General features: G+C 50.0%; 1 protein-coding gene across 1 annotated transcript in view; it reads left to right on the top strand.

Moving 5' to 3' along the window:
* The window catches only part of LOC127578996 (zinc finger protein 341-like), a 38,061-nt gene extending 12,666 nt beyond the window's left edge, over positions 1-25,395 (top strand). Inside the window, exons 7-15 of the mRNA XM_052031618.1 lie at positions 515-599; positions 2,791-2,978; positions 6,290-6,471; positions 9,738-9,946; positions 10,690-10,786; positions 12,025-12,157; positions 18,960-19,071; positions 20,823-20,893; positions 23,872-25,395. Coding sequence (XP_051887578.1) covers positions 515-599; positions 2,791-2,978; positions 6,290-6,471; positions 9,738-9,946; positions 10,690-10,786; positions 12,025-12,157; positions 18,960-19,071; positions 20,823-20,893; positions 23,872-24,365 — 1,571 coding nt within the window. The 3' untranslated portion in view covers positions 24,366-25,395. The remainder of the gene's footprint in view (positions 1-514; positions 600-2,790; positions 2,979-6,289; positions 6,472-9,737; positions 9,947-10,689; positions 10,787-12,024; positions 12,158-18,959; positions 19,072-20,822; positions 20,894-23,871) is intronic.
* The last annotated feature ends 375 nt before the right edge of the window (positions 25,396-25,770 follow it).

The following is a 25,770-nucleotide window of genomic DNA, read 5'->3' on the forward strand; positions in this document are numbered from 1 at the left end:
TCGCTCCCCTTCTCACCCCTCTCACTTTAGAGGCTCCCACCCCGGAGACTGGGGGCGCAGAAACCCGGGCTGTTCTCCACTGCAGTACTGAGGGAGTGCCGCACTGTCAGAAGTGCTGTCTGCCAGAAGAGGTGCAAAAGCGAGGCCCCTACTGACCACCAGGTCAGGGGAACATGGGATTGTTCTCCAAAGTGTTTAAGACAATGTTTTTTTTCCCTCTAAAGGTGGGTTATCTGATCATTTGTTGTATTGGGATCTTGCTCTGCTTGATGTCACATGGTGAAAGGTTTCTCTCGGGGCCTGTCACGTATTTTACAGAAGGACGTTTGTTCCTCTCTCTTCGCTTGGGGCAGGAAGCCTTCGAGCCTCTTCTGCCGTTCAGTGAGATCATGGCTGCCCTGTGACTTCCCCACAAGAGCAGGCCCCTGTGGCTCTTGGTTCTCTGAGGGGGGGAAAAAATAATCGGGCAGAGAATCCAAGAGGCGAACACAAACTGTTCCTCTTTGTGTCTCAGGTAAAGGGAAGCTGCAAAAGCTAAAGTGCAACTATTGCGACAAGATGTTTGCCAAGAACTTTGACCTCCAGCAGCATATCAGAAGGTACGTTGAGAGGTTTTTCCTAACAGACAAGGTGCAAGCGACAAACAGCCTCTGTACCTCTTCCTGATTGTTAACCCGGAAGTCTCAAAGCCATTTCAGAGGGAGTCATTGAGTCACACAGCAGGAAAGCAGGGCCTTCGGCCCAACTGGTCCGTGCTGACCAAGATTCCCATCTAAGCTAGTCCCATTTGCCTGTGTTTGGCCCATATCCCTCTAAACCTTTCCTATCCATGTACTTGTTCAAGTGTCTTTTAAATGTTGTTATTGTACCTCAACCACTTACTCCAGCAGCTCGTTCCATATACTGACCACCCTCTGGGTGAAAAAGTTGCCCTTCAGGTTCCTATTAAATCTCTCCCCTCTCACCTTAAATCTATGCCCTCTAGTTCTTGATTCCTCAGCCCTGGGAAAAAGACTGAGCGCATTCACCCTGTCTATGCCCCTCATGATTTTATACACCTCTATAAGACCACCCCTCATTCTCCAGCTATTCCATCTCCCCTCCTTCCCCAGAGGTCTGTAGAACTACCATCACTTATCCAACTCGCTACATAGACTTCCCATTGAAGCTGCTTTCACTGTACATCTGTCTTGTCTTTCCAGCAATCCCCTCCGCTCCTTGTCCCTTGGGCACCAACCCTCCTACCGTGGGAAACTCTACCTCCTTATTTACCCAATCAGAATTTTGAGCACCTTTTTTGAAATCTCCGCTTTACCTTGTCCAGTGTGAAGAGAATAGCTCTGAATTCTGCTGTCTCTCCACACTGGATCCCTTGCCCTGGGAGCTCACGAACCTCCCTGCAATTCCTCGGCCTTCACAAGAACTGCTGCTTGGGTATCACCAGTGACTTATAATGGTGACTAAATTATTGATCAGAAGGATCAGCACTGGCGCCCCCCCCCCCCCCCCCCCACCCCCACACTCTCTGTTTGTTGGGATTTTCTTATGACCCTGGCTGTTTATATAATCACCCCGTTTAATCCCCTGAGCAGTTCACTGAGTCTCTGATGTTAAGTGATGTTAATGCTTGCTTTTGATTCCTGCACATGGCCCCTTCACGTCGTACCCAGCCTGAACGAGTACAGTTCCAACAACACTCGAGAAGCTCGATACCATTCAGGGCAAACACCTTAAACGTTCCCTCCCTCCACCACCAGCGCACAGTGGCTGCAGTGTGTACCTTCTACAAAAAGCACTCGTCTGGGCTACTCCCACAGCACCTTCCAAACCCACAGCCTCCACCACAAGGACAAAGGAAACAGTCAAGTCACACCCCATCCTGACTTGGAAACATATGACCGGTCCTTCACTGTCACTGGGTCTAAGTCGTGGCACTCTCTCCCCCACAGCACTGTGGGAACACCTTCACCAGAAGGATTGCAGTGGTTCAAGAAGGCAGCCCATCCCCAGCCTCTCGGGGGCAGTTAGGGATGGGCAATATATGCTGGCCCCTTCAGGGATGCCGAGATCTCGCAAGTGCCGTGGGTCAGTGGTATTTGCTCTGCAGAAACATCAGGAGTGGCTTGGGTTTTCGAGCACTGATCTGGTCGGTGACCACTCCCCACACCTGCACCTCCCAGCCTTGCCTTAGTGGGAGCCCTCTCTCCTCCGAGACAGAAGGTTGTGTGTTCAAGTCTCATCTCTGAGACCCGAGCACGGAGCCCAGGCAGCACTGAGGGAGGGCTGCCCTGCCCTGGGAAGGGGTGAGAGGTTAAACCCTGTCCTGCTCTGCTCACTCAGAAGGGCTTTAAAGATCCTGTCCAAATAAGTACTGGGGAACTCCCCCAGCCTCTTGGCTAATACCTACCTCTCAACATCACACAGTTATTGGTCCCTCTCCTTGTCATGTTGCAGGTCTTGGGAGCTTACTATGCACAGATTGACTATTGAGCAAAAGCCGCTCTTCTCCAAAAGTCCTTCATTGGTTGGAACTCACTCGGGATGTCCCAAGCTGAGCAAAAGTGGAATATAAATCCCTTGGCTTTATACCTGACTTGGGACCTCAGAGGGCAGAGGGAGTGTTTGAGGGCTCCGAACTGTTAAAGGAACCGCCCCCAAGTCTCGATGCCCCCAAGTTGTTGATTGTGGCATGGTGCCTTGAACTGTTTTTAAGTTGAACGACGGTGTAACCTCTGGTCTTCCCAAAGGACCTCCGGCCTCTGACCCCTGCTTGCCCCTCTCTGTTTCCAGCCACACCGGCGAGAAGCCATTCCAGTGCATTGTGTGTGGACGGGCCTTCGCCCAGAAATCCAACGTCAAGAAGCACATGCAGACGCACAAGGTGTGGCCAGCGGGAAACTCCCGCACCACTGTCTCCATGCAGGTGGTGGCGGTCAGTCCGGACAGCAAGAGGACTCCGGGAGAGAGCGAGGCCGCGGGTCAGTCGCACCGTCGGCGATCGAACGAGCGGGCCGCGTTCCCTCGTGCGCGCGTCGGGAATCGTGAAGTTCTCGGCCGGCTGCAGGTTAGACCAGGGCAGGCCAGAGGTGGGGGGTCACCGACGTACGGTGGGGCACTGGGAAACACCGCCAGACATTCAGAAGATGGGCTGGCTTGGGGAAGTTATCGCTGGAAGTCTGGGGCTCTTTTCCCAACCAGTGAAGTACTTTGCAAGTGTTGTAAATCAGGAACTGTAGCCGGCAGCTTGTGCACAGCAAGCTCCCAGAAATGTACAGAGAAGGTTGGTGAATTGGGGGTGTGATTACAGAGAAGTTTGATAGGATGGACTGGAATCAAGAACTGAGGTCCTTGGAAACAAAAGTGGCCACGCAAATAGATAGGGTGGTAAAGAAGGCGTGTAGCACGCTTGTCTTCATTGGTTGGGACGTTGAATATAAGAGTCAGGAAGTCATGCTGCAGCCATATAAAGCTTTGATCAGGCCACACGGAGTATTGTGTGCAGTTTCTGGTCACCCCATTACAGGAAGGGTGTGGAGGCTGTGGAGAGGGTGCAGAAGAGGTTCACCAGGTGCTGCCTGGAGTAGAGGGCATGTGCTATACAGAGACATTGGACAAAGTTGGATTGTTTTCTCTGGAGTATCGGAAGCTGAGGGGAGATCTGATAGAAGTTTATAAAATTATGAGAGGCGTAGATAGGGTAGACAGCGTCTTTTTCCCAGGGTGGAAATGTCAAGTACTAGAGGGCAGGCAGTTAAGGTGAGAGGGGGTAAGCTTAAAGATGTGTGGGGCAAGTTTTTTTACACAGGGAGTGGTGGGTGCCTGGAACGGGCTGCCGGGGGTGTGGTGGAGGCAGATACGACAGTGGTGTTTAGGAGGCTGTTAGACACATGAACACGCAGGGGATGGAGGGATATGGATCATGTGCAGGCAGACAAGATTTGATTTAATTTGGCATGGTGTTCGGTGCAGATGTTGTGGGCCGAAGGGCCTGTTCCTGTACTGTACCGTTCCGTGTTGAGGATCAGATTGTTACTAATAAATCCGCAGAGAATTCAGGAGACGATGAGAATGTGGAGCTCCTCGCGTTCAGTTTCCACGGCGTTGTAACAAGCCGATCTGAGCCTTGGGTCAACAATACAACGTCCCCAGAGTGAGACCATCCTTCACAAGCTGCCCGCTGGCACTCCAGCATGGTGCCGAGGGAGTCCTGCACCGTTGGAGGTGTTGTGTTTCAGACGGGGCCCTGGTGCTGAAGATCCCAGGGCGTGAAGAACATGGGAATGATCCGTCGCCACTCAAATCACCTCCTTGTTAGTGGGATCTTTCCCTTCTCGCAAATGTTATGTCCTCTAGTTTTACACTCCCCTACCCTGGGGAAGAATACGGTGACCGTCCACCGTATGTACACCCCTCATGAGTTTATACTTCTCCGTCAGGTCACCCTTCACTCCAGGGAAGACAGTCCCAGTCTCTCTTTACAGAAAGGTACAGCACAGAAACAGGCCCTTCAACCCACCACATCGATGCTGACCTCTGTCCCTCATCCTATTTTCCTGTACTCGGACCGTATCCTTCGATGCCTTGTCCATTTGAGTGACTGTCTAAATGCCTCTTAAACGTAGTGAGTGTATCTGATTCCACTGCCTCCTCTGGCAGCACGTTCCAGATAGCAACCTCTCTGTGTAATAAGGAAAACACTTCTCAGATCTCCTTGAAAACTTCCACTCACCCGAAACCTCTGTCCCCTTGTTTTTGCTTCCCCACCATGGATTCTGACCCTCACAGGTCATCCCTCGGCCTCCCTTGCTCCGTACACTAGGGGCAAGTTACAGCGGCCAATTGACTTGTTAACTTGCACGTCTTTGGGACCTGGGAGGAAACCCACGTGGTCGCAGGGAGAACGTGTAAACCCCACGCGGGCAGCGTCGGAGGTCGGGATTGAACCCGGGTCTCTGGCGCTGTGAGGCAGCGGCTCTGCCCGCTGTGGTGCCTGATTCCATCCATTGATAGACGGACGTGAGTGAGGTTGAGAGAAAAGTTGTTCACCCAGTGGTAGGGATGTAGAACCCCCACCAGCTGACAGAGTGGTGTAGGGAGAACGTCCGTCACTGTTAAACTGCCCCTGGCTGTGACCTGCAGGGCTGTGAAACGAGATTAATCAGACACCTCTCTGCCGGAGGAACTCAGCGGGTCGAGCAGCAGTTATGGAGGGAAATAAACAGTCGACGTTTCGGGCCGAGACCCTTCATCAGGACTGGAAAGGAAGAGGGCTGAAGCCAGAATAAAGGGGAGGGGGAGGAGCGCACACAGGCAGGTGATAAGTGAGTCCAGGTGAGGGGGGAAGGTAGGTGGTGGGGGGGGGAGTGGGAACGATGTGAGAAGCTGAGACGTGATAGGTGGAAGAGGCAAAGGGCTGAACAAGATGGAATCTGATAGGACCATGGAATAAAGGGGAGGAGGGGAACCGGAGGGAGGAAGGTGTGGGTGATGGGTAGGGCGTGAGGAGGGGGAAGGAGAAGGGGTAGAGGGATAAGGGAAAGGACGGGGTGGGGAGGGGACCAGTTACCGGAAGTTAGAGAAATCGATGTTGATGCCGTCAGGTTGGAGACTCCCGAGACGGAATATGAGATGTTCCTCTAATCTGTGTCTAGCCTCGACTTGGCAGTAGAGGAGGCTGCGGACAGACGTGTCCGTGTGGGAATGGGAAGTGGAATTAAGATGGCCGGCCACCGGGACATCCGGGCGGACGGAGCGAAGGGGCTCCATTCCCTCCAGCATTTTGTGTGTTGCTCCAGATTTCCAGCATCTGTGGTCTCCTTCCCCACCCCACAGATACTGCTCGACCCGCTGAGGTCCCCCCACACAGATTGTGTGTTCTAGCCTCTGCCATCTCGGGTGTCTTCAATCAAACGTCTGTCGTTGGCTGGCACGGACACGATGGGCTGAATGGCTGGGAAAGTGCGGGGCGGTGTTGAGCTGGAGGTGATTGGATTGTACTCTGCTGTTGGGCTGTGAGGGGAACGTGGGGGTCAAAGTCAAGTTCATTGTCAAATGCACAAGTAGATGTACGCACAGGTGCAATGGAAAACTTACTTGCAGCAGCATCACAGGCACAGAGCATCAGATCCACAACATTCACAAGAAAAACATAAATTATTCAAAATTATACAAGAGTTACCTTTGCCTTAGGTTGTTGTTGGTGGAGGGGGGGATTGGAAGCATTTGGGATGAGGTACGGATGCCTTTAACGAGCTCTTGTTCCTCTCTCTCTCCCTTGCATCCGGAGCAGAATTATCGGAGAATGCCGAGCACATTCCGCACCAGAACCCAGACGTCCCCCCGGCTGACGGGAGCCAGGAGGCGCGGCAGATGCTGGTGATTGACAGCTCGTACCAGTGCCAGTTCTGCCCCAGTAAATTCGTCACTTACTTCCAGCTCAAGTCGCACATGATCCAGCACAAGAACCAGCAGGTGTGTCCTGCCCCTCCCACCCTGACTCCCACCACCCACTGGCCTGGGAGCACATTCACCTCTCTGGTCAACCCTCTCCCGACACTGCCCACTGGGCTCAGGAGTCCCTGATTTCCCACCCTGCTTCCCAGTTTGCAGATCGTGCCTTCGGTTTACCTCCAGGCATGGCTTTTGTTTGGGTGTAGGGAAGTTCCAGATCTCCACCGTACTTTCTATGAGGAGCAGTCTTCTAGATTTTGCCTCCCCTCCACCACAGCCTGGCACCAGCTTTGAGTCTCTGGGCTTTCCCCACCAGAAGAAATAACTTGCCTCCCATTCAACCCCAGCACAGCGCTGCACAGACCCCATGAGCGCCCTGGAATCTCTGGACCAGAGGGAACACAAGCCCAGTCTGTGTGTCGTGTCCTCATCATCATCTACTGAAAGGCCTGGATAGAGTGGACGTAGAGAGGATGTTTCCATCAGTGGGAGAGTCTGTGATCTGAGGACACAGCCTCAGAATAAAGGGACGGCCCTTTAGAACAGAGATGAGGAGGAATTTCTTCAGCCAGAGGGTGGTGAATCTGTGGAATTCGTTGCCACAGAGGGCTGTGGAGGCCAAGTCGTTGGGTGTATTTAAGGCAGCGATCGATAGGTTCTTGATTGGTAAGGGGGTTAAGGGTTATGGGGAGAAGGTGAGAGAATGGAGTTGAGAAGAAAAACTCAGCCACGATTGAATGGCGGAGCAGACTCGATGGGCTGAATGGCCTAATTCTGCTCCTATGTCTTATAGTCTTAACACAAGCTGAGGCATCAGGAACAAGTGGGCAACTTGTGGGCAACTGATTCAGTGGGCAACACTCTCCCCTCGGAGTCAGAATTTGGGCTGGTGGGGGTGGGAGGTGGTTGAACCCTGACTCCAAACTTCCTGCCAGGAGTTCCCACCACCAGAGGTGCTGATCCCATCTACCCTCCCAAACTGTGGGGAAGGGGGTCAAAAGGACTCATGAAATCCGTTCAGGTCAAATCATTCAGGCAGATCTAAACCCAGCTCCTCCAGCCAAGCACAGCTCTGGATAACGGGGGCCTAATGTCCGTTCTCTGGAGGTGAAGTCCAACACTGCACCTGCCCCATTTGCACCTACACTCTGCCTTTCGAGCATTACGTAAGAATTGGGAGTAGGGTCGTTCAAGCCTGCCCCATCGTGTCTCATCTATTTGTAACCTCAACTCCTCCTCCTTGCCCAGTAACCTTTCACCCCCTCGCTTATCAACTATCTGTTGTCCCCGTGGACCATACTGAACTGTGAGGGTGTGAAGAGTCTACAAGGGGGATGTGGAGCAGCTGGGTGAGTGGGTAATGGAATATGACTTGGGAAAATGTGAGATCATCCACTTCGGTGCAGTTAATAGTAGAATAGTATTTATTAGATGGTGAGAGGTTAGCTAGTGTTGTTGGTCAAAGGGACCTGGGTGTGCTGGTACACAAGTCACCAAAGGCCAGCATTACATATGTTAGCCATTATTATGGAAACATTTGACTACAGAAATAAGGAAGTCTTGTTACAATTCGCTAGAGCCTTTGTGAGACCACACCTGGAGTAATGTGGACTGTTTAGGTCTCCTTACCTGAGAAAGGATGCACTTGCCTTTGAGGGAGTGCAGCAAGGGTTCACGAGACAGTTTCCACGGAGAGAAGGTTTTCTGTACGAGGAGAGTCATAAAGCCATTCAACACGGAGACAGGCCCTTTGACCCAACTCATCCATGCTGACCAGGTTGTCTACCTGAGCTAGTCCCATTTGCCTGCATTTGGCCCACTTCCTTCTAAATCTGTCCTATCCGTGTACCTGTCCAAACGTCTGTTAAACGTTGCAATTGTTCCCACCTCTACCACTTCCTCTGGCAGCTCGTTCAATACACTCACCACCCTCTGTGTGGAAAAGGTTGCCCCTCAGTTCCCATTTAAATCTTTCCCCTCTCACCTTAAACCTGTGCCCTCTAGTTTTAGACTCCCTGATGCTAGGAAAAAGGCTGTGACCGTCCATCTCATCTCTGCCCCTCAAGTGATCTAGGACGATATTCTTTTGAGTTTAGAAGAATGAGATCACATTTAACTTTGTGAAATTGACAGGTTGGAGAATGTGAGGGATCCGGGACTGGGGTCACCGTTTGAGAATTAGGCTCTTTTTGATCCCATTCACAGTCTTTTCCCCAGGGTAGGGGAGTCTAAAACCAGAGGGCGCAGGTTTAGGTGAGAGGGGAAAGATTTAAAGGGGAACTGAGGAACAACTTTTGTGGTAGGTGTGTGGGACGAGCTGCCTGAGGAAGTGGTAGAGGCGGATGCAATAACAATGCTTAAAAGACATGTGGACAGGTTCATGGATAGGAAAGGCTTAAAGGAATGTGGGCCAAACGCAGGCAGATGGGACTAGCTCAGGTAGACAACATGGTTGGCATGGATGAGTTGGGCCGAAGGGCCTGTTTCTGTGCTGTATAGCTCTGTGCCTCTTATGATGAGTGGTGAACTGGTGGAGTTCTCTGCCCCAGAGGCTGCAGAGGCTCAGACATTTGTGTTCACTCAAAACAGATCTGTAGATGTCTGGGCATTAAGGGAATCAATAGATATGGGGATGGTGCTGGAAACTTGTGCTGAGGTCGATCAGATGTGGTCTTGGTAAATGGTGGGGCAGCTTGAAGGACCTGATACACCACTCCTGCCTTAGTTTTTATGTCCCTCTGTCTTAGAAAATGTTCAAGAACCTTCTTTTACTGTCCTTTCGGGGAAGAAAGCTCTCAAGATTCTCAATGCTCCGAGAAGGAGAGTTTGTTTTATGTCTGTCTTAAATGGGTGACCCATTTGTTTCAGTTTTAGATTCTTCCACAAGTGAAACCATCCTCTCTACACCCACTCTGTCAAAACCCCTCAGGAGCTTGTGTGTTTTCAATCAAGTCCCCTTTCTCTTAAGCTCCAGCCAAGCCTATCCAACGTGTCCTTCTAAGACAACCCACTCATTCCAACTATGAATCAAGTGCACTAACGGTCCTCTTTAACTAAGCAGCCCAATACTGTACATAGTTCCAACAATTTGCTCAGTGCTACTTCCCCAGTCCTTGTCATTTTCCTGATTTTTTTGTTTTGTCACTCGGTGTCAGAATTTGGGACACTTCCCAGGCCACTGAGTCTGAAGCCCTCATGGCTACCTTTGCTGGACTTTTGGAGCGACTGGGAACCATCAATGTCCACAGCCGGAGCTGACTTTTGTGCTCTTCCCCCCCACCCCTCAGGTGTACAAGTGTGTGGTGAAGAATTGCACCCAGACTTTTGTGAAACTGGAGGAGTTTGTCGAACACATCAAGAATCACGATGATGAAATAACATATCGCTGTCACCTCTGCAACAAGATCTTCCCGTCACTGTACGAGCTCGGAGTTCACCAGTATTCCCACAGCTTGTATCCACAGCAGGTTCCCAAGAAAGGCCCCACATTTTACAGGTGAGTGTCCTCAACTTTCCACGTCTCCCTTCAACTGGTCCCGACCGCCAGTCCTCTCAAACTTCCCTCCAAGTGTCCAGCGGAAGGGTCCCGACCCGGTACGCCAACTGTCCATTTCCCTCCACAGAGGCTGCCCGACCTGCCGAGTTCCTCCAGCACGAACCGCCGGGTCCCTTCCTGCACATTCTCGCTCCCTGTCGGAGTCAAGGTTTCTCCTGACCTTCTGAGGAAATTCCTCACTTCCCTCGGTCTCTGCGGATGCCGGCTGTGCTGGCGTATAAAGCTGAGGCCCCCACCACCAGCCCACCCCCTGTCTCCCTGTCTCTCACTCATCTCAGCTCCTGCCATATTCCCGGCAGTGCTGATTGGATTTCCCAAAAAAAATTGCGGAGATTTCCTGACGGATATTTTTCCCTACTGCCCCCCCACAACCCCTTTACTGCTGGTCCACTCTCCCACCCCGTCTCTCCCCCCCACCCTCTCTGACCTTTTCCTGACACCCCCATCCCCTCTCTCGCCCTCTGCCTCCAAATCTACCCCTTCTCTCTTCTGCCCCCATATCTACCCGTTGCCCCCATCTTCTCATTGTTCCCCAACACCTACTTCTTCCATGGCCCCCAGCCCTCTCTGCTGCCACCCCCCCCCACGTTGCTGTCCTCCTGACCCTCCCTCCCTCCCCACCCTTCCCATTCCATCACTCATCCTCAGTCAGCCTCACCCCTCCTGTGCTTGTGTGCCGACAGGTGTTCGAGGTGTTTGAGTAAATACTCCACGCCTGAGGCCCTGGAACATCACCTACAGACCGCAACCCACAACTACCCCTGTCCGCACTGCCAGAAGGTGAGAGCACCCCCCTCCACCGTGTGAACCGTGTCCAGCGGGCAGCTCCTAGGGGGGTAGAGCTGGTGGGACAGCCCACGTGCCTGGTCCAGTCAAAGCCCCTCCCACTATCCATCGGTCGTGGCAATCCAGGCTCAGTAGCGCAGCGGGTAGAGCTGCTGCCTCAGCACCAGGGACCTGGGTTCGATCCTGACGTGGTTTCCCCTACATCCCAATGATGTGCAGGTCAGTGGGTTAACTGACCGCTGTAAGTTGCCCCCTAGTGTGTGGGTGAGGGGTGGAGCTGAAGAGAATGTGGGGAGAATAAAAACTGGGATTAGTGTAAATGGGTGATTAGTGGTTGGCACAGACATGATGGGCTGAAGGGCTTGTTTCCGTGCTGTACCTCTCTGCCCAGTTGAAAAGACCAACTGACCAGTCACCTCCTGATGATCTGACACCATCCTAGTGTGTGATTGTCAGGTGGTGACGAGATATTCCCATATCCCGGGAGAGGGGATATCCCAGATGGAAACCCTGCTGTCAATGAGGGAAGAAATGTTCCGAGAAATTTCTCTTCCCACCCAACCTGTTTGGAAGTTGGTGGTGGGTGGGGCCCACATGGACGGTCGCCCTCTACGCAAGAGGTCTCTGTCTCGGCCCTGCTTCTCTGGAAGGAGCCAGCAACGCAGGGCAAGGGGTTCCCACTGCTGGGAACTACTTATCCCATTGGGAATTCACAGTTCGTTCACTGTGGTGCTCAAAGAGTTGGAGCTCAGCTCCAGTCTAGTAAAGTCTTGCGTTCCTTGATCCCTGGATGTGTTCCTGGGTACCTCCTGCACTGCAAGAATTCTGTGGAAAGTGGAAGATGTGTGTAGATATCTTCTGGTCTCTGTGCGAGTCTGGGTTGCTGCTGGAATCCCACTTGAGCTCAGGGTAACAAGAGGAGGCCGCTCAACCCCTCCAACCTCTTCTGTTCCATTGGGTCATACAGTACGGAAACGGGCCCTTCGGCCCAACTGGTCCATACCAACCAAGATTCCCATCTAAGCTGGTCTCATAGCTGATTTGTAGCCCAATGCTCCCAAGCTCGTTTGGACCATACATCCTTAACAAAAGTCTTCAATCCTTGAAATTTTATGATACCATTTTCCCTCCCCCCCAACCCAGGAGCACCCCCAGATCGGAGCCGCAGTCAGGGAGGGATTAGGCTACTGTGACTTCAGCGGCCCTTCTGAAAAGTGCCTTCCTGTCCACAGGTATTCCCAAGCGAGAGGTACTTGAGGAGGCATCTCCCAGTACATGGTGGAGGGGGAGTCTTCAAGTGCCAGATCTGTAAAAAGTCGTTCAAAACCGAGCACTATCTCAAACTTCACCTGCTCATTCATTCCGGTAAGACCTCGCGTTCTACCTAACCGTCCCTCGATGCTGCCTACCGTGGATGCCGCTTCTTTTGGCTCTGACCCTACACTCGCCCACTTGCACTCGTGTCATGTGCCCCTCTCTCCACCCCTGCGCCACACTGTATTCCTGAAATCCCTCTTCCTGCTCCACACTGGATCATTCCCGACCTCTTCCCCCGTAACCTTGACCTCATCAGAAACCCTACTGCTACTCCCGCAGTCCCTGTGCGCCGACACACCAACGTGTCAGTGTTAAAATTCTCGTTTGGGTTCCCCGATCTCACAACCTTCTCCATCTCCATAACCCCTCCAGCCCTCCGGTCTGTGCATTCCTCTGATTCCGCCCCCATGCATCTTCCTGAATTTAATTGCTCCACCGTGGGTGACTGTTCCCTCAGCTGCTTTGGCCTTGAGCTCTGGAATTTCCTCCCTGAATCTCTCTACCCCTTTGACTCCTTTTAGTTACACTTCAGAACCTTCCTCACTGTCCGAACCTTGGATCATCTGCCCTAATTTTCCTCTCGTGGCTGGCTCACATCGTGAAGGAGCAGACTTTACATCGTGAACATGTTGAAGTTTCATGTGGAGAAAGCTGTCTTGCGCTCTGCTTTGGTTTCTGAATGTTACAGATGGAAACGTGTGTGAGGGGCAGTAATGTGGAAACAGCAGAGTGACACAGCAAGTAATTCCAAAATTGCAGCAACATAATTCAGCCGTTCTAACATAAAGCAATATATTGCAATTTATTTCTGAACTTTGTACTTTCAATAACGCAAAGGGTGACTCTTAACCTGATTTTCTTGAGCTTTAAGTATTATAACAGGTTATTGCAGTGGACTGGTTACGCTGAGGTGTGGTGTGGTGTGGTCTGTTGGCCTTCATTAGTCGGGGTATTGAGTTCAAGAGCCGCGAGGTAATGTTGCAGCTCTATAAAGCTCTGGTTAGACCACACTTGGAGTATTGTGTTCAATTCTGGTCGCCTCATTATAGGAAGGATGTGGAAGCTTTAGAGAGGGTACAGAGGAGATTTACCAGGATGCTGCCTGGATTGAAGAGAATGTCTTATGAGGATAGGTTGAGTGGGCTAGGACTTTTCTCTTTGGAGGATCAGAGGTGACTTGATAGAGGTGTACAAGATGATAAGAGGCACAGATCGAGTGGACAGTCAGAGACTTTTTCCCAGGGTGACAATGGCTAACATGAGGGCACATAATTTTAAGGTGATTGGGGGGATGTCAGGGGTAAGTTTTTTTACACAGAGAGTGGTGGGTGCGTGGAACACACTGCTGGCAGAGGTTGTGGGGGCAGATACATTAGGGACATTTAAGAGACTCTTAGATAGACACATGAATGATAGAGAAATGGGGAGCTATGTGGGAGGGAAGGGTTAGATAGATCTTAGAGCAGGATAAAATGTCGGCACAACATTGTGGGCCGAAGGGCCTGTACTGTGCTGTAATGTTTCATGTAGGACCCCAGCCCATTCAATGCATCTCACCAAAACGCAAGGCTTTTAGCTTCTTCCTGGGCTTGCCCGTCCACCACGCTGGGAGGCAGGGACCTTGGTAACATCTCATCTGAAGTGCAGCCCCATCGTCCATGAGCGGTCAGCCTCAGCACCATACTGCTTTGCCTCGGTTCGTGGCTGTGGTGCAGCCAACCACGTCCGGCTGAACAATCAGGGATGGAACAGTGGTGTAGCTGGCAGACCTGCTGCCTCACAGCTCCAGAGACCTGGGTTCAAAGCCAAAGTCGAGTTTATTGTCACCTGCACAAGTCCATGTGTGCACAGGTGCAATGAAAAACTTGCAGCAGCACCACAGGCACAGAGCATCAGATACACAACATTCACAAGAAAAACATAAGTGTAAGTATACAAGAAAAACACAATTAGAATAGAAAAATCGAAGTCCATTGTAGTGCAAAGGGATCACAGTGTTGTTATACTGAGGCAGTGATTAGGGTTGTGCTGGTTGGTTCGAGAACTGAATGGTTGAAGGGAAGTAGCTGTTCCTGAACCTGGTGGTGTGGGACTTCAGGCTTCTGTACCTCCTGCCCGATGGGAGCTGTGAGGAGATGGCACGGCCCAGATGGTGGGGATCATTGATGATGGAGGTTGCCTTCTTGAGGCAGCACCTCCTGTAGATACCACCGATGGGGAGGGATGTGCCCGTGATGTATTGGGCAGAGTCCACTGCTCTCTGCAGCTTCTTGCGTTCCTGCGCATTCAAATTGCTGTACCAGACCATGATGCAAGTCAGAATACTTACAACAGTACATCTGTAGAAACTTGTTAGTTTTCAGTGACATGTCAAAACTCCTTAACCTCCTAAGAAAGTAAAGATGCTGGTGTGTCTTCCTTGTGATTGCATCCGTGTGCTGGGGCCAGGACAGGTCATCTGATATATTAACACCCAGGAACTTAAAGCTGCTGACCCTCTCCACCACTGATCCACCAGTGTAGACTGGCGCATGTTCACCCTCTTTCCCCTTCCTGAAGTCAACAATCCTAACCTCGGGTGCTGTCTGTGTGGAGTTTGCACGTTCTCCCTGTAACCAGAGGGTTTCCTCTGGGTGCTCCGGTTTCCTTCCACATACCACATCTGTCTAGACCTAAATGGATGCGGAGGATCAGTTCAAGTTCAAGTTCAAGTTACTTGATTGTCATTCATCCATGCTATAAAAACACATAGTGGAACAAAATGTCATTTCCCCCAGACTCACACAACAGAGGACGTACATAGAACAGAGAACGTACAATAAACACAAACAAAAAAACAGAAAAATTGTGCAAATACAAATAGTGCAACAAAAATAGTGCATACAAAATACAAATTTAGTGCAGAGTTAGTGCAAATCTGAGTTGGACGAAGAGAAATACAAAGCTCAGTGTGTTGTACTAATTGTCTAAACATGTTCAGCAGCAGCCAAAGTTCTTGTACGCCGTTGTGCAAATCAGGGCTTTTGACGTGACATTTGTCTTCCAGGGTATTCAGGAGCCTGACAGCCTGGGGGGGAGAAAACTGTTGAGCAATCTAGTAGTTCTGGCCCGGATGCTCCGGTACCGCTTGCCAACGGCAGTGGGACAAATAGGTCGTGGGAGGGGTGAGAAGGGTCGTCTATGATTCTGTAAACCTTACATGTGCATCGTGTGTTGTAAATATCCGAGGTGGAGGGAAGAGGTACTCTGATGATCCTTCTCGCTGCACTCGCAATTCTCTGCAAAGACTTGGGGTCAGAGATGTTACAGTTGCCATACCAAGCAGAGATGCAGCTAGTCAGGACATTCTCAATGGTACCCCTGTAAAATGTGGTGAGGGTGGGGGAGGGCAGGTTTGCTCTTTTCAGTCGCCATGAGAAGTGGAGATGCTGCTGTGCCTTCTTGGCGAGGGAGGAGATATTAGTTGACCAGCATAGGTCGCCTGCTATATGTATTCCCAAGAACTTATAACAACTGACTCTCTGTACAATGGTGCCATTGATGCACAGGGGTAAGTGGTCAGCCTGAGCCTTTCTAAAATCCACAATCATCTCTCTTGTTTTGTCCACGTTCAAGGAGAGATTGTTGACTGAGCACCAATCCGCCAGCCTCACTACCTCCTCTCTGTAAGCTGTTTCATCATTCCTGCTGATGAGCCCCACCACTGTTGTATCACCACTGTTGTATCAAACTTGATGATATGGTCGGAGCTTGAGTTGGCAGAACAGTCATGGGTCAGAGGATGTTAATGGGCATGTGAGAGAGAACAGGTTACATGGAAATAAATATTGGACACCAGGTCACCAGATTTAATACGTTGACTCTCCTGCTGCGATTTAAGCTCGTGTCCCCCTTCTTTGGCCCAATATACCCTGTTTCCCATCACCCTATGCACCCCCTTTCTGCTGAAGAGACTTGGCCCTCTAGCCACTCCCCCCTCTGTGTCGCTGCAGTGTTGGAATCGGAATATTATTGTCACATGTCCCGAGGTAAAGCTTGTCTTGCATACCAATCGTACAGGTCAATTCATTACATGGTGCATTGAGGTAGTACAAAGTAAAACAGTCATAGAATGCAGTGTTACAGTTACAGAGAAAGTGCAGTGCAGGCAGGCAATAAGGTGCAAGGTCACAACAAAGTAGATTGTGAAGTCAGGAGTCCATCTTATCGTACTAGGGAACCGTTCAATAGTCTTATAACAGCGGGATAGAAGCTGTCCTTGAGCCTGGTGGAATGTGCTTTCAGGCTTTTGTATCTTCTGCCTGATGGGAGGGGGGAGAAGAGAGAATGTCCTGGGTGGGTGGGGTCTTTGATCATGTTGGCTGCTTTACCGAGGCAGCGAAGTGTAGACAGAGTCCGTGGAGGAGAGGCTGGTTTCCATGATGTGCTGAGCTGTGTCCACACGTGTTTCCTTTCTCCTGCACTGGCCCTGAGGCCCTGAGGGGTCGCTTCCCCGACTAGTACTTAACTTCAGTGAGTTGCCCTCCTTCCCACCCCCCCACCCCCCCCAACAATTCCCGGTTGTCAGTTGGCGATCTCTGCACTCGACTCCAGCCCCCCCCCCAAGTTTCTTGCCCATTTACTTTTGCCCACCACTGACTTTGTACTTTCAGCAGCTGGAGTCTTGAGCTCAGGAATCCCCTCCTTTTAAACCTCTGCGTTCCTCACACTTAAGCCCCTTCACCTTTAAACCCCTCTGCCTCCCTTCATCTCTAATCCCTTCTGCCTCTCTCTTTAAACCACCACTGCCTCTTTCTCTCTTTTAAAATGTCTCTGATTGAGCCTTTGCTCATTTGTGCTAATACCTCTCTCTGTGGGTTGGCGCCCGGTATTGTTGGACACTTCCCTGGAGGGAGTTTTGGAACATTTTGCAGTGTTTCAAGTGCTATATAAATGCAGATCGTTGCTGGTGAGGTTGCATCAATCAGTGCAAATATAAGCACGACGTCTGAGGGTGGCTCACTTTGCTCTGGGTATCACTGCACTGTTGTAGATTTGGCCCGGTGAACTGGGCTGTGGTGAGGGGGTGATACAGACTGTGAAACACTGTGTTCAGGGACCTAATGGGAGCAGTTACCCCACAACTGCAGAGTATTGGACAGGTGCTCCTTGAGGTCAGGGTTTGAAGTTGAGGCTGAGGATTTGTGCCAAGTCATCAGACCAGCTAATCCAGAGGCCCAGACAAACTGTCTGTGGTCACAAAAGCCGTCAAGAAGCTGGACTATGCTGTTGAGATGAAGGCTGAGCTATGACTGTATTAGATGGTGGAGCAGGTTCGAAAGGCCAAATGGCCTACTCCTTCCATTTAAAGCAAGGAACAGGCTGCTGGAGGAACTCTGCGGGCCAGTCAGCATCTGTGGAGGCAGAGGTCGACGTTTTGGGTCAAAACTCGAACCATTGACCATCCCTCTGCCTCCCCAGATGCTGCCTGATGCGCTGAGTTCCTCCGGAAACTTATTTTGTGCTCCATATGACAGCATCGGCAAGCACGTGTGTCTCCTTCTTCCATTTATCTACGTCCTAATCCTGAGTCCTGAGTTCAGAGCCCTCCACGGCAGCTGTGGAATTTAAATTCAGTTCATTATCTGACATTTCAACAAATAAACCAGCTGTGAATAATAATGTCCACAAAACCACCAGACTATGATTTAAAAACCTGCCTGGTTCACTGACATCAGTTCAGGAAGAAATTAGTCAACCATACCCAACCTGGTCTTTGCAACTACTGAAGCCAGCGATGATGTGGTTGATTTTAAATGTCCTTTGAAATGACCGAGCGAGCTGGGGGCGATCGGGGATGGGTAGTAAATGCTGGTGCAGCTAGCGATGGCTACATCCTGGAAAGTGAATATGTAAGAAAACAAGTTATGGTCCCGGCTGTACATTCCCACTTGAAAGAAGTTGATCAGTGTGATCTTCAATATCTGGATTCTCAGTGACTGCAGACACAGTCTGAAATAAAACATAGAACCATAGAACACTACAGCACAGAAAACAGGCCATTCGGCCCTTCTAGCCTGTGCTGAAGCTTTATTCCGCTAGTCCCGTTGACCTGCACCCAGTCCATAACCCTCCAGACCTCTCCCATCCATGTATCCATTCAATTTATTCTTAAAACTTAAGAGTGAGCCCGCATTTACCACGTCAGATGGCAGTTCGTTCCATACTCCCACCACTCTGTGAAGAAGTTCCCCCTAATGTTCCCCCAAACCTTTCACCCTAAAGCCATGTCCTCTCGTACTTGTCTCTCCTAATCTAGGTGGAAAGAGCCTGCTCGCATTTACTCTGTCTATACCCCTCATAATTTTGTAAACCTCAATCAAATCTCCCCTCATTCTTCTACGCTCCAAGGAATAAAGTCCTAACCTGTTCAATCTTTCCCGGTAACTCAACTCCTGAAGACCCGGCAACATACTACAAAAACAATAAAATGTTGGAAATTCTCAGCAGGTCAGGCAGCATCTGAAATATGAACTCTGTGTCTCTTCCCACAGTTGCTGCCCGACCTACTGAGTGTTTCCAACATTTTCTGGTTTTAGGTTATATACTGGAGTTTTAGTGGTAAGTTGACATTGTGGAGGTTTCTGCTCAGTAAGCTCTCCTGATCATTGAACGACCCTGTTGCCTGCTTAAGTGACACCGTGAAGAAGATCTTTTGGGAACCTGGGTCAGACCCAAGAGCAGACATCAGGTAAATTTCAGACCTTGTAAATGTGGTTTAGGTGGTCGTTCTTCACCCTGGGCTGAACTATTCCTGGTTTATTTCTCATGGACGACATCATATTAACCCCCCTCTTGTACTTCCGGACAGGTGAAAAACCATTTAAATGCTCGCTGTGTTCAGCAGCTTTCAACCGCAAAGATAAAGTCAAGAGGCACATGCTGACCCATGACCCCGTCAAGAAATTCAAGTGCCCTTTCAGGTGGGTTTTGCCACAGTGTGGATCGTACTGCACTGTGTGGGGAGTCCTTTACCCCGTCCTACCTGTGCTTGTACTATTGTAGTTGGGTGAAAGGGTTCATTCTCTCCTTTGATCATCAACTGGCCATAGCCTCAAAACACAGAAACAGGCCCTTCAGCCCAAGTCTGTTCCTACCATCAACCACACGCAATCCTACATTAATCCCATTTATTTTATTCTCCCCACATTCCCATCAATTCCCTAATAGTCTACCGCTCACCGACACATTGGGGGTGATTTACAATTTCTAATTAACCCACCAACCCGAGGAAACCAGAGCACCACGCGGTCACAGGGAGAACGTGCAAACTCCACACAGACAGTGCCGGAGGTCGGGATTGAACCTGGGTCTCTGGTACTGTGAGGCAGCGGCTCTGCCCGCTGCGCCACTGTGCCACCACTGCCCAGGGTCTCAGCCAATGAAAGCACAATAAACTTTCCTCTGACTGCCCCCACCTTGACAACTTGAGTTTAGCTGAATAAATCTGGTTTCAATAAATGTCCACGTGAAATTATTAGAAATGTAATTAAAAATTCAACAGTTTCATTAACGTCCTTCAGAGAAGGATGCTTATTGACCTTATCTACTCTACAGACCCTCTCCTGGTTACGAACACCTGACTTATTGACACCCCATTATCTGCGAATGAGCTCCCATAAATATTATTAAATACAAATTAGAGCCATTCTTGAACAGAAACCTGTTTCCCTGTAACCTCCCCACTAATTAGACACCATTGTCTCTTAAGAACACAGGATGCCATTTTCACCATGGGAGGCCACATAAGCAAGTTGCTTTGGAAACTGACAAGCAATCACTTTTATTGTGCAATGATACTTTATTAAACAATGTGACATCCACTGATACTTCAAGCCCATTGAAACCAGCAGTGACCCCGGGACATCCTGGTTCTCTACCATTGGAACCAGGCAGGGAACACGATAAATTAATGCTCATGATAATCGGCCCCCATTAACCCCATTCATTACAACGGTGTGGGGGTGTGCTTACCCTATCGAGAGATTTTGCGTATTTTCCGACTGGTGGACAAAATTGGCTTCTGAATGTCTGTAAAAATGGAACGTGTTTGTAACCCGGTGACGGTCTGTATACTGTGACTCCAGTCACACAGTGTGTGACAAGCAATGGAATTAATTGCACCACGAACTTCTCACGGCAACTAGGGGCAAGCAGAAGAGAAACCAAGGACAAATAAGAGCTGTGTGGTATTAGACAGAGCTTCCATGTTTATTGATTGCATAAGAGTCTTTCTAATCGAAATATCCCATGGGATTAGTCACCGTTAGCCAATAGCTCTTCCATATCACCGGTATTTTAATTTACTGTTGGTCAGCATTGGCATTTGACTCCACCATCTTGAGGGATTGGTCGCCATTAGTTATGGGTTCCTTCACCTCAAGGAACTGGCTGTCATTGGCCAATATATCTTCCATCTTGGAGGACTGGTCAGCATTGATCATCGCGTTGTACAGCACAGAAACAGGCCCTTTGTCCCACTATGTTCATTCTGAGCCCTTTGCCCTTCTACACTAATCCCATTTTCCCACATTACGACCATGCCTTGCCTTTTTAAGTGTCTGTCTAAATTCCTCTTAAAGATAGAGTCATGTCCATAGCTGTTTCAAGCTATCTTATCCTAATGTAGGATTGACTGATCTGGAGCAATCTCTCTGCTTTCTGTTGTCCACAGGGTGCATTCGGGTTGTACGAAAGAATTCAACAGGCCCGATAAACTCAAGGCTCATATAATTGCACACTCAGGTAAGCTCAGTCCATAATTTAACTATTTTTAAAAGTAGGTTCATTTTGAGCTTGCCAGGGTTGGATGTTCCTTCTCCAGCTTCCAGGCACACCCTAAGAAGGAATGGGTGACGTAGACTTGTGATCTCGTGACCCAGAACCCAGATCTCGTGTTCCATTTGATGGAGCTCAAAAACCTTCACAGCAAAGACTTGGGATTGGTACAGACTAATCCCTGAGGTAGGAGGATTCCCGTGAGCAGACGTTTGTGGAGCAGACCTTCAGTCTCCAGGGTTTAGAAGAATGAGAGGTGATCTCATTAAAATGTATAAAATTCTAAGGGGACTAGGAAGCAGTGACTTGGAGCAAGAGTTTGGCCATTTAGGATTGTGGTGAAAATTTTCTTGTTCAGAGTATTGTTAACCTGGGGAATACAAAGCCTGTTCAGTCGATCAGTAGTCTCAAGACTGAAATCAATAGATGTTGAGGCTGAAGGGGGAAGGTTAAGGCAGGTTGACGTGATCTTATTGAGTGGTTTGAAAGGCCACAGATCTCACTACCGCTGCTGCTTCTGTTCCAGTGTAAGCTTAATGCATCGTTCCTCTGTAAACCCCTGAGGACCCTGCCCGTTGTGTTTAGGATCTGTAGGATGTGTTCAAGTTTCATTCTGTGGGATCATGTACAAACAAGCTTCAGAATCGGAAGCGGGAGTAACAACACAACCCCTGGTCCCGGCTCTGCTCTTCAGGAAGATCATGGCTGACCTAATTATAATCTCAACTCTACATTGTTGTCTACCCATGGTTATCTTTCATCTCCTTGCTTATCAAGCATCTAACTCCCTCTGCCTTAAAAGTATTCAAAGATTCTGCCTCCACCACCCTTTGAGGAAGAGAGTTCCAAAGCTTCACAACTCTCTTGCCCCACCTCCTGTCTTCAATGGGAAACTTACTTATTTAAACAGCGACTGTTAGTCCACAAGGGAAAATATCGTCTCTACTTCCACCCCGTAAAAGTCACTCGGGATCTTAAATAAGGTGTGATTTTGGGGGCATTATGTGTCCGAGGGCCACAGGGTGAGAGAGAATAAAAATCAACCATGGTTCCTGCTCTGGGTTCAACACACCCGCAAGGATGGGATTGAGAGGCTATCCAAGGTCAGAGTGCCTACTGGCACTCACTGGATGAAACCCAAATTATAAAGAAAAGGCACTGATTGATTAATTAAGCAAAATTAACTGATTGAGATCAACGAAAAGAAGACCGGAGGTATCCCAGCATCAAGTGTCAGTATTAGATATGAAGGGAGGCTGTGATGCAGAGATCTGCTGAGCTGAACCTTCCTTTGTACCTACACTTCCCTCCGGTCTCGCAAGAATGACGGATGCAGTACCTGAGGCCATTCAGCTCTCATTTCCCCTGCTGGTTCTTTGAAAGAGCAATCTAAATAGACTCAGCAGGTCAGGCAGCATCCATGGAGAGGGAAACAAAGCCGTTGTTTCAAGAGGAAGGATCGTAGGCCGGACGTGTTAACTCTTCCTCTCCCTTCAGCCAAATTTTTTTTTGCTTTGATGTCAGATTTCGTGCACCCTTCCTGTAGTTCAGGAGGGTAGATGGGATCAGCACCTCTGCTGGTGGGCACTCCTGGAGGGGGGTTCCAGCCTCCCAAACTGTGACTCTGAGGGGAGATTGTTGTCTACGGAATCAGTGGGGTGGACAGTGTAGAGTATGTACCTGCCGTTCCCGATGCCTCAGCTTGTGTTAAGACCATAAGGTCTAGGAGCAGAATTAGGTCATTCAGTCCATCGAGTCTGCTCCGCCATTCAATCATCGTTGATTTGTTTTTTTAAACCCCATTCCCTCGCCTTCTCCCCATAACCCTTAACCCCCTCACCAAACAAGAACCTATCAATCTCTGCCTTAAATACACCCAATGACTTGGCCTCCACAGCCCTCTGTGGCAACGAATTCCACAGATTCACCACCCTCTGGCTGAAGAAATTCCTCCTCATCTCAGTTCTAAAGGGACATCCCTTTATTCTGAGGCGGTGCCCTCGGATCCCGGACTCTCCCACCGATGGGAACATCCTCTCCACGTCCAATCTATTCCAGGCCTTTCAGTATCTGGGAGGTTTCAATGAGATGGCACCTTGTCCTTCTGAACTCCGTCGAGTACAGGCCCAGAGACATCAAACACTCCTCGTGTTAAATCCTTTCATTCCTGAGATCATCTTGTGAATGATATCATGAACGTGGAGAAGGTGTTTCCATCAGTAGGACGCAGCCTCAGAATAAAGGGACATCCCCTTAAAACTGAGATGAGGAGGAATTTCTTCAGCCAGAGGGTGGTGAATCTGTGGAACTCGTTGCCACAGAGGGCTGTGGAGGCTAAGTCATTGGGTGTATTTAAGGCAGAAATCGATAGGTTCTTGATCGGTAAGTGGGTTACGGGGATAAGGCGGGAGAATGGGGCTGAAAAAAAATGAGCCACGATTGAATGGTGGAGCAGACTCTAGTTCTGTTCCTATATGTAAGGTAAGATCTCTTTGTTAGTCACATGTACATCGAAACACACAGTGAAATGCATCTTTTGTGTAGAGTGTTCTGGGAGGCAGCCCACAAGTGTTGCCACGCTTCTGGCGCCAACATAGTATGCCCACAACTTCCTAACCCGTACGTCTTTGGAATGTGGGAAGAAACCGGAGCACCCAGAGGAAACCCATGCAGACACGGGGAGAACGTACAAACAGACAGCAGCCGGAATTGAACCCGGGTCGCTGGCGCTGTAATAGCATTACGCTAACTGCTACGCTACCATGCCTGCCCCTGCGTTATGGTCTTATGAACCTCTTCTGGATCCTCCCCAGGGCCAGCACATCTTTCCTTAGATGTGGGGCCCAAAATTACTCGGGGTTTCAGGTGCGGACTGACCAATGCCTTACAGAGCCCCCGCAATGCATCCTTGCTTTTATACCCTTGTGTTTGTCTCTCGGCCGCAGGTATAAAGCCCTACAAGTGCCAGTACTGCAGCAAGAGCTTCAGCCGCCGGGCGCACATGCTGGAACACCAGCACTCACACACAGACACCTACACCATCCGGTGCGGACCCTGCGGCAAGGGCTTCACCCGGGAGAAGTACCTCCGGCAGCACCGGTGCGGGGGGTTCCCCGGCCGACCCGAGGAGCGGCAGGTCAGGAAGCGACGCGGAGCGCCCCGCCGGGCTCCCAACCGGACCAAGAAGGTCCCCGCCGGCAGCCAGTCCACACCGGGGGCGCAGAGGGTGGAGGACGGGTGCCCGCCCCCCGAGGAGGCTGAGGCACAGGAGGATCCCGTCATCGTCCTGTCTGAGCCCGAGGAAGCAAGCGGCAACCCCGTCTCGACTGGGACAAGTCTGGCCGTGGCTTCAGCGGACAGTGGCAGCCTGGCGGATCTGCCAAGCAGTCAAAGCGTCACCTTGCGGGAGGTCCCTGTTTATATCCAGAGCCCAGAATGACCTTGGACTTCCCCACAACGAACAGACTTTATATATTTAAAAAAAAGAGGAGATATCAGTGAGGTATCAGGAGAACCAGTATAACATCCCACCTTAGTGTGGTCTTGGCACCTTTACAGACCATGGAGCTGATTTATTATCCACGGACCAAACCACAGGGCGATTGAGCCACAAATAAAAGACAATTTTCTATAAAACTAAAATGAAAGCAATTTTCTCTCCAATCACTGTCAGCTGGAAGTTCTGTAGCCGTACACTGCTGGTGAGAGTTGGTCAGGAGTGTTGATGCATCTTCATGGGATCTGGCAGAGGAAGCTGACATACATGTGGTTCACGATCATTGGAAAGTCCCCAGCCTTTAAACTGCACTCATTTAAAAACGATGGAGCCTTCTTAAGAGGCTCTTAGATAAGCACATGAATATGCAGAGAACGGAGGGATATGGACCTTTCGTAGGCAGAGGGGATTAGTTTAGTTAGGCATTTAATTACCAGTTTAATTAGTTTGGCATAATACAGTGGGCCGTAGGCCCTGTTCCTGTGCTGTACTTTTCTATGTTCCATTTGATCAGCAGGAAGTGGTAGAGCTAATTAGCATGAAAATCCAGTGCAAGGTGTTGTTAATGCTGAGAGGCTGTGTTTAATGCCCCATGTGAAGGAGCAGCACTCTCTCATTCAGCATGTCAGGTCAAAGACCCTTCATCCGAAAGGGTCTTCGACCTGATGCATTGCCCCTATTTCTCTCTCAACAGACACGGCCTGACCTTCTGAGTGTTTCTAGTATTTCCTGTTTTTATTTTAGGTTTTCAACACTTGCAGGTTTTTGAGTGAATTTTTAATTCCCTCAGTCAACCCCCATTTCTGTGGTCAGGTCTCAGGAGTGGGATTTGAACCCACAACCCCCTGGCTCATGGGACTGGAATTGTGGAGAGATTTGATCACACACACACGTTACTGTTCAAAGTGAAGTGCTGCTGGGCTTGGAGCCAGGGGAAGGCAGCACGGGGGAGGGGAAGGTGATGGGAGGATGGATCAAGTTTATTCAGTGTGGGCCTGCATCAGGCCTCTGTCAGGGCCTGCATCAGAGTTCTAGCTGCTGCAGAGTTGGGGGGGGGGGGGGGGGGTGGGGGGTGGAGGGGAGATTCAGTGATGGAGAGGCCATATGTGATCAGCGAGGAAGCCAAGAACAGCTAGGATGAGCTTCATTAGAGTTGTACGGCATGGAAGCAGGCCCTTCGGCCCAGCTCGTCCACACCGACCAAATTGCCTACCTGAGCTAGTCCCATTTGCCTGTGTTTGGCCCATATCCCTCTAAACCTTTCCTATCCATGTACCTGTCTAAATGTTTTTTAAACATAGGTGTATGTACTTCTACCACCTCCTCTGGTAGCTCATCATTCCACATA

The sequence above is a fragment of the Pristis pectinata genome, chromosome 16, assembly GCF_009764475.1.
Source record: "Pristis pectinata isolate sPriPec2 chromosome 16, sPriPec2.1.pri, whole genome shotgun sequence".
Lineage (NCBI taxonomy): Eukaryota > Metazoa > Chordata > Chondrichthyes > Rhinopristiformes > Pristidae > Pristis > Pristis pectinata.